This window comes from Anolis carolinensis, chromosome 4 (genome assembly GCF_035594765.1).
Source record: "Anolis carolinensis isolate JA03-04 chromosome 4, rAnoCar3.1.pri, whole genome shotgun sequence".
Taxonomy (NCBI): Eukaryota; Metazoa; Chordata; class Lepidosauria; order Squamata; family Dactyloidae; genus Anolis; species Anolis carolinensis.
The window spans coordinates 222,248,100-222,256,417 of NC_085844.1; the positions used below are offsets into that span (position 1 = coordinate 222,248,100).

At 44.2% G+C, this 8,318-nt stretch overlaps 1 protein-coding gene across 2 annotated transcripts in view; it reads left to right on the forward strand.

The window, feature by feature from the left end:
• LOC134298474 (uncharacterized) overlaps positions 1–4,458 on the forward strand; it is a 115,226-nt gene extending 110,768 nt beyond the window's left edge. For both annotated transcript variants that reach the window (XM_062978857.1, XM_062978858.1), the window contains one exon: positions 3,049–4,458. In XM_062978857.1, coding sequence (XP_062834927.1) covers positions 3,401–4,369 — 969 coding nt within the window. In that variant the 5' untranslated portion in view covers positions 3,049–3,400 and the 3' untranslated portion in view covers positions 4,370–4,458. The remainder of the gene's footprint in view (positions 1–3,048) is intronic.
• Positions 4,459–8,318: the final 3,860 nt, after the last annotated feature.

Below are 8,318 nucleotides of genomic sequence, written 5' to 3' on the forward strand. Positions count from 1 at the left end.
GAAAGAGTGTCTAAGGTGTATCAGCAACTTCCTAGCTGGTATCCTGAAACTTAATGTTACCTAGGCATTATGGACCAATGAGTATCAGTTCTAGTACACATCAGTCATTTTGCTGGCTCCCCTTACATAGAAATGTAACACCAGCCCTTTATTGGATATGAACATTATGTGTTAGTCAAAACTGAGAGGCTAAATATTTATATATTTTGATAAATGCTGGAGTTGGCAACAGGGTGAAGGAAGCTTCTATGTTATCTTCAATTTTTAACAATGAATTTTAACTTCATGTCATGTTTACTGTATTTTACTTTGTTCTGTGTATTTTAATATATGTATTTCATCAAAATACATTTAATATATGTATTTTATATAATGTTTCATGAACTGTTTAAACTTTGTTGTGCCCTGCCTTGAGCTGCCTTATTCACAATACATCACATAGTCCTAGACCCTTGGGTAGTGTCCGACGTGTGATCCAATACAAAAGCCAGCATAGTGATCTTGTTTTCTGTGTACTAACCTTGTTGTGTATGAAATACTAATAACAGCAATTATTATTCGTAGCAGTAGTGTTGGAAAAATTCTGGATTTCTATTTTTTTAACATTTTTTTTAGTCCTAAAAGTAATCCCTGGGATATACAGCTGATTCCAACTAGACTGGAGACCAGATGAAACAGAATACTTTTTGTAAACTGCCTTGGATCAATTGGCAGGAAAAAATGGATATACATGAAATAGATAAATGAATGAATCAATTAGTCAATAAATCAATAACAAAATTATTTTGTGGAGAAAAAATCCACATTTTACCATTGAAATTATGTCCCTTAATTTTTTTTCCATCTCTGTCTAAAACTATTAAAATTTTGTGAGGAATTGTAGGTAGATTTGACATTGTGCCAGGTGCTCTCATCTCTGTGGGAATTCCCTAAGAAATATGATTTTCATGTATCCTTTTTCATATGGTCTAAGTTTGGCCCTCTGCAATTCTGCATCCTCCAGATGACACAGGTGGCAGGATGGAGAAAATTTGAAGTACTTAATGAGAAAACGGCAATTCATTTTCCCAATTCTTTTGGCATTCATGCTAACAATAGTCATCCTGATGGCCTCCTTGGGTGTGAATGCAGCTTTTCAATATGCAATTCAACAAGATTTATACAACTTGTGCTCATTAAGTCTGCTTTTATTGTAAAGTGTTACTCAGAGAATGCTCTTCATGCTGATACAGGGAACCGCTTTTGCTTCAACTAAGTGCTTGATTGCTAAAGTCTCCTGTGTTTTTGTTTCTGTTTTATTTTTTAAAATGCTCTCTATGGTACATTTTTACCCATACTGAGAATCCTGAAATGTATTTAAATATGTACATTGATATAATATGAGGAAATGAGTTCTTGAAAATAACTGGGACATTATAGAACATTCAAAGAATTGAATAATTTCTGGATCCAATACTGTATTAATCCCTTCTTTCTATCTTCTTGGGAGAGATTGTTGGTTTTTACAGTTAGAAGAAATTTTGCTCCAATATTAAAATAGAATAAAGTTGGCATCAAGTATTCCTCTACTTACAAACTGGCACCTGGCATCCATTAGAAATTGAATCTTCCTTCTTCAAAACATCCAGCGCCTGCTGGTCTAGGATCATGGCAACTTAAGTTGAATTCCATGCACTTGGGTTTTATAATCTGGCCTCTAAATAAACAACTATTGAGTTAAAGGAGCAATTTACTTGTACTGCTTAAGTTAAACAGAAGGTTAGCCACTTGAAAGCTAAGGGCAAATCAAATACCTCTTTTGAAAAGACTTCCACATTACTGAAACATTTCTGCTTATAAGAGCAGGTGCTGTCTGTACCTCAGTTTAAATATCCAAGCACAGTCCTTGGAATGTGATGGAAATGAAAACTAAATAAAGGTGGGAGTGGTATTACTTTTATTGCTCCTCAATCTCTTCTTTGTCTATCCATTTGTGCAGTCAACCAGAGTGCAAAAGGCATGGAAAGCTGCATGACAGCTCTCTCTTGGTCAGCTCTCTCTATGTTTTCAGATTGTGCAATTTTAAGCAATTGTTTTAATTGACATATTTTAGTAACGTGATTTTAAAGTATATGTTGTTATGTGTTCAATGCATCAAATTGTGCATTTGTTGTAACCCACCCTGAGTCCCCATCAGGGTCAGAAGGGCACGGTATTAAATAAATAAATAAATAAATAAATAAATCCATTCGCTTCTATTGTACAGTTTAATTAATAAAATCATCAAATTGAGTTCAGAGGAGTGGGCCAGGATGCAAAGACCACATGTTTGATATGCTGAAAATTCAAAGTTCAGTTTCTTCAGCTTACATAAGCGTCTAAAGAAGTTGGGCATGGAAAGATGCTGACCCACATTGGGCATAGCCCATCATTTATGACCCTAGATAGCATTGTGCTCTGATCCTATATACTAGTGGTTCTTAACCTGTGGGTCCCCAGATGCTTTGGCCTTCTACTCCCAGAAATTCCAACAGCTGGCAAACGGGCTGGGATTTCTGGGAGTTGTAGACCAAAACACTTGGTGACTCATGGTTTGTGAACCACTGCTGTGTACTTTTTTACTCCAATTCCTATAACCCTCTAGTCAGTATGTTCAGTGGTCATGTTGGCTGTGGGATTATGGAACTTGCATTTCAGAAGTTAATTTTTTCTAACTTCTTACAGAATTTTCAAATGTGTTTGTATAATCTGTTTGGCAGTTGGTTATTTAGAATACTGCATGTGTGCATGCATGCATGTGCTTTGATTTTTCCACTAATTTATTATGGAAAGAGATTCTGTATTAGAAAGCAATCCTTACTGTTGAAGTCTGGCAATGGTAATCTGAGCTGATACTAGGCCAGCTGAAACTATACTGGATCTAAACCCTGCCTGGAGTTGTTGAAAATATTTTTACTCACCCAGATGTTGTGCTGGCAACCCTAACCCTAACGGCCAAATGGCCAAATGTCCAAACAAGGTTTGGATCTGGCATAACTTTCTCTTTTCTTCTTTTCCATCTCTTTTTAGTGTTCTGCTGCAGAAGAGGCCATCTGGAGGAAGAAGAAGGCAGAGGAACTGACGTTAAAATCATTCTGTCTCCTGCTGCGGGCCTACTGCCCTCCTCGCTTTCCCTCAGCATTGGCTACTGAACCGAGAGTCTGTCTTACCTATTGGTCTATTTGAACGGTGTACCCATCCTAGACCATTTGGCGTAGTTATTTTTCTCCCCTTTTCTGTTCTTTTCCTCCCCTGTTAAATTTATGTTGTTTTTAGTAATTATACTGTTTTTAATTGATTCTAGGCCATTAATACTTGTTGGTTAGTGTTATTGATATTTTATAGGTTTACTAGGACTAGGTTATCACACAATTCCCTAGAAATGACCGACATTTATGGAAACCATGAAATGTCCCAATTGTGCCAGCTGATGGGAAGGTCTTTTAGCCTAGTCCTCTCTCAGCTAGTAACATTGAACGAGAAAGTAGATCTTCTTCTTAAAGGATTCTCGTTGATGGCAAATAACTTTCCTCAGCATAATACCCCTGGGGAGGAAATTAATATCATTGGACATAACTCAACGGAGATCAGTTGGCCCTCAGATATGATCGGAGAGGGAGAGATTGGACAACATAAGGGTAGCAAGGATGAAATACTAGACAATGGGGAAGCTGAGGGAGGAGGAAATCTGTCTGGTGAACAACATGGACAGGGGAAAGATGAGAGTATGGATTTTGAAACGGGAGCACCAAAGCAGATAATGAACACTTCGTTGGGGATCGACTTTCCCCTCTGGTCTGCAGGATGCCATTATGACCATCCGTTTCAAGTGGAACAACTGGCATTTGATATCAAAGACTTTCAACTGAATAGAGGCAGATGGACCTCAAAAAGAGGGATTCGGAGGTCCTTGGCCCAAATTCTTTCTAGGAGCCTGAAAGAAATCAAGATTAAGACCATCTCTTGGCTTCACAAGGACTTCCAGTCCTATGATCACTCGCCTCGCCTCATTACCACCTTTGAGGTCAAGCGGTTAATAGAAGAACTATGGGCTCTCAGGTCCCAGCTGAACTCTTGGGGTATCACCATCAGAAGGGTAATTGTAGACCCCTCGACTCGCCCTCTTATGCCCAACCTGCCCTCACATACCCGAGCCCCGGCTAAGTCAAACAGGATGTTTAACCCTTTGTGCAGGTCCTCTTCCCCGGTAAATCCGCTTTCAGTTAAATCTGCTCAACCCCTCTCCATACCCTGCCCACAAGCCCTGCTTTCTAACACCTTGTCAAGCTGCTTCGAGAGGTCTCCTTCCTTTGATAGGCTCTATCTGTCCCCTTCTCTAGACACTACATAAGATGGAGATCCTTGCAGCCCTTTGAATTCAGGGAGCTGACTAGGCCCTCTTAATAACATTTCAGTACAGCCAGGATCTCTGGGGTGTGGGGTCCGGAGGGTGGGGGAGGGTTCCATCGAGGTCGTGTAGGGGAGGAGGGGGTGCAGTCAACAGTTTCCCAGGGAGAAGCACAACAGGTGTCTTGCGACCCTGGAGAAGGTTAGGTGTGGTAGCCTCCATGGCAGTCCCTCCGGGCTGAAGGTACTGCTGCTTAATGCCAGATCCGTCAGTGGGAAATCTGCAATTATCCAGGACTTAATCCTGGATGAGCAGGCGGATCTGGCTTGCATCACCGAGACCTGGTTGGATGAACTGGGTGGGGTAAACCTTACCCAGCTTTGTCCTCCGGGTTTCGGGGTGCATCAGCAGGCCAGGCCTGGAGGGCGGGGAGGTGGGGTTGCGGTGGTCTTTCGGCAGTCCATCGCCCTGGTCAGATGCGCCGTTCCACAAACTGCTGGGTTTGAGTGTCTCCACTTGAAGGTGGGTACCCGGGACAGTTTGGGGATTTTGCTGGTGTACCGTCCACCCCGCGACACAGCAGTCTCCCTACCTGAGCTAGCTGAGGTGGTCTCTAGCGTGGTGTTGGGCTCCCAGCGCCTTTTGGTATTGGGTGACTTCAATATCCACGCTGAGGCCACCTTGACAGGTGCGGCTCAGGAATTCATGGCCGCCATGACGACCATGGGGCTGTCCCAAGTAATATCGGGTCCCACCCATCAAGCTGGTCATACACTCGACCTGGTCTTTGTTGTGGGCGACGGTTTGGTCAGAGTGGAAGAGCAAACTATTCTTCCATTGTCATGGTCTGACCATTATCTGATCAGTTTAAGACTCACCGTGTCCTCAAACCTCCGCAGGGGTGGTGGACCCATTAAGATGGTCCACCCCAGGAGACTTATGGATCCTGAGGGACTCCTGACGTCTCTTGGGGTTCTGTCTGCTATGGAGGCTGACGATCCTGTCGATGCCTTGGTCGCTCGTTAGAATACCGAGTTGTCCAGGGCTATTGACATGATCGCTCCCGAACGTCCCATCTCGCTGCGTGGAGTTGCCCCGGCTCCCTGGTTCACCGGGGAGCTGGCGGAGATGAAATGTGAGAGAAGGAGACTAGAGTGGCGCTGGCGGAGAACTCGCGACGTTTCTGACCGAGCACGGTCTAAAGCCGCTATTAGGGCTTATTCCGCGGCGTTGCGGGCAGCCAGGAAGGTTTTCACGACTGCCCGCATCGCGTCTGCAACAAATAGATCTTCAGAGTTGTTCCGAGTTGTTGGGGAGCTCCTCCACCCTTCTCAGGGTGGGGGGGGGCACCTGACTCCTCGGCAACTCGGTGTAGCGAGTTCGCTCACCATTTTGCAGACAAAGTCGCTCAGATTCGTTCCGACTTGGACGCCAGTCTTGAAGCATTGCCAGGTGAGGTAACCGAGGCATCTGTCTGTTCGATCTTGTGGGATTCGTTTCAGTTTGTGCAACCTGATGATGTGGACAAGATTCTTGGAGTGGTGAGGGTGACTACCTGTGCCCTAGATCCCTGCCCATCTTAGCTTTTAAAACAGGCCAGTGGTGGGTTAGTTGATTGGTTTGTGGCAATAATTAATGCCTCTTTGGGGCAGGGCAAATTTCCATCCAGCCTAAAAGAAGCCGTGGTAAGGCCTATTTTGAAGAAGACCTCATTAGATCTGACCAATCCTTGTAACTACAGGCCAATCTCTAACCTACCATTCTTGGGCAAGGTCTTGGAGCGGGTGGTTGCCTCTCAGCTCCAGGGATTCTTGGAAGATACGGATTTTCTGGACCAATCACAGTCTGGCTTCAGGCCTGGGTTCAGTACCAAGACGGCTTTGGTCGCCTTGGTGGATGACCTCCGCAGGGAGCTGGACAGGGGGAGTGTGACCTTGCTGGTTCTCTTGGACATCTCAGCGGCTTTCAATACCATCGACCATGGTATCCTTCTGGATACTTGTGATGCCTCATGGGCCTTGTAGTCCTGTTCCTAGCGCCATCGTGGCAGATGAAGACGAAAACATGGGGTTTTTGCCGGCTCAACAAGAGCCGGAGTCTTTTCACCTGCCGGATGTTGATGTTTGTACCCAAGAATTCAGTAAAACAGACCCTGGACATTCCTCTCCTCCGTTCCCTAGGAGAGAATCCTATTCTGCTGACAGAGGAGTGAGGGAACAGAATCGCAGGAGTTTACGGATTGCAGCCAAACAACAGGCTGATTAGACCTGCTTCCCTTGGGAAATTCTAAGGAGTCTTGCATCTGGACAAAGTTGGGTTTCGCTTCCCGTTCTCTAGGGAAAGAGATTGTTGGCGGGAAAACGAGACCCCAATATAGGTGCTTGACGCGGGAGAATCTTTGCGGAGTCAACAGAGCAGCTTCAGGAGTAAGATCGTGTGTGGACTTCGTAACCCCAGTTCCTTGCTTCCCGGATCAAGAATTCAAGTACTGCCTTGCCTTGCTTTTAACCACGGATCTAGTTCCAAGAATCACTGTTTGCCTTGTTCCTAGTCACGGACCTTGTTAAAGAACCAAGAATATATCCAGCCTTATTGTCAAGTTACCTTGGACTCCTAAGACTCTGGCATTTCCCCACACTATTGCTTGGCAATAGTGTGTGTTTCGGTATTGGATTTAAACTTTGAACTCTAATATCATTTATTGGACAATACATTTTTGGACTATATTTGACCTCATTTGAAAGGTCTGCGTCTGAATTATATTCTTCACTTGTTTTTATTACTTTTATACATTTCCTTAATAAAGATATTAGATAGAGATTGGCCTCCGTGTATGGTTCTTGGTGCCCTGCTGCCAGGGGTCTGACAATACTATTGCAATGCGCTCTACGTGGGGCTGCCTTTGAAGACGGCCCGGAAATTACAACTAGTACAGCGTTCGGCAGCCAGGCTTCTAACCGGAGCGAATTACAGGGCGCGTTCAACGCCTCTGTTTAAGGAGCTTCACTGGCTGCCATTTACTTTCCGGGCCCAATTCAAGGTGCAGGTTATCACCTACAAAGCCCTAAACGGTTTGGGACCCACCTACCTTAGAGACCGCATCTCCCTCTATGAACCCACACGTTCTCTTCGCTCGTCGGGGGAGGCCCTTCTCTCGCTCCCACCACACTCACAGTCACGGTTGGTGGGGACGAGAGAGAGGGCCTTCTCCGTCGTGCCCCCCCGGCTTTGGAACTCTCTACCTAGAGAGATCAGGCAGGCCCCTACCCTCCTCTCCTTCCGGAAGAGCTTAAAAACCTGGCTGTTTCAAAAGGCCTTCGATGTTTAGTTGTTGCTGGATTGATCTATCTGTCCATTTCATAATAGTCCCATTGTTGTTGTCTTGCCATTTTATACCGCACTTTATTGTCCAACTGTGAAATTTCCTTTTCCCATTTCGTATCACTCTGCATTTCGCCTGGGATCTACGAATTAGTCTCCTGTTTTTAACACTGTATCCTGCTTGTTGATTTTAATGATTGTTTTTATTGATGTTGATGTTTTTTACTGGGATAATTGTTTTATTGCTTTGTTACTGTTTTGTTTGTTTTATCGGGCCTGGCCCCATGTAAGCCGCCTCGAGTCCCTTCGGGGAGATGGGGTGGGGTATAAAAATAAAGTTGTTGTTATTATTATTATTATTATTATTATTATTATTATTATTATTATTATTATTATTATTATTGGTTTATGGACTGTCATACCCCCACAGAAACCTCCTCTGTTTTCCTTCTTAGTTTTGAGAGGTTAGCCTGCATATTGAAAATTGCCATTATGGAAGGGATCCAGAGTTAGGCCCTTATCTTAAGATATCCCCTTCCCCCTCCCCATTCAGAATCTTCCCCGGGGGCAGAGCCTCTTAGCTAGACTCTGCCGTATCTCTGGAAGTTAGCCATTAGACCAGGAGGTGTCA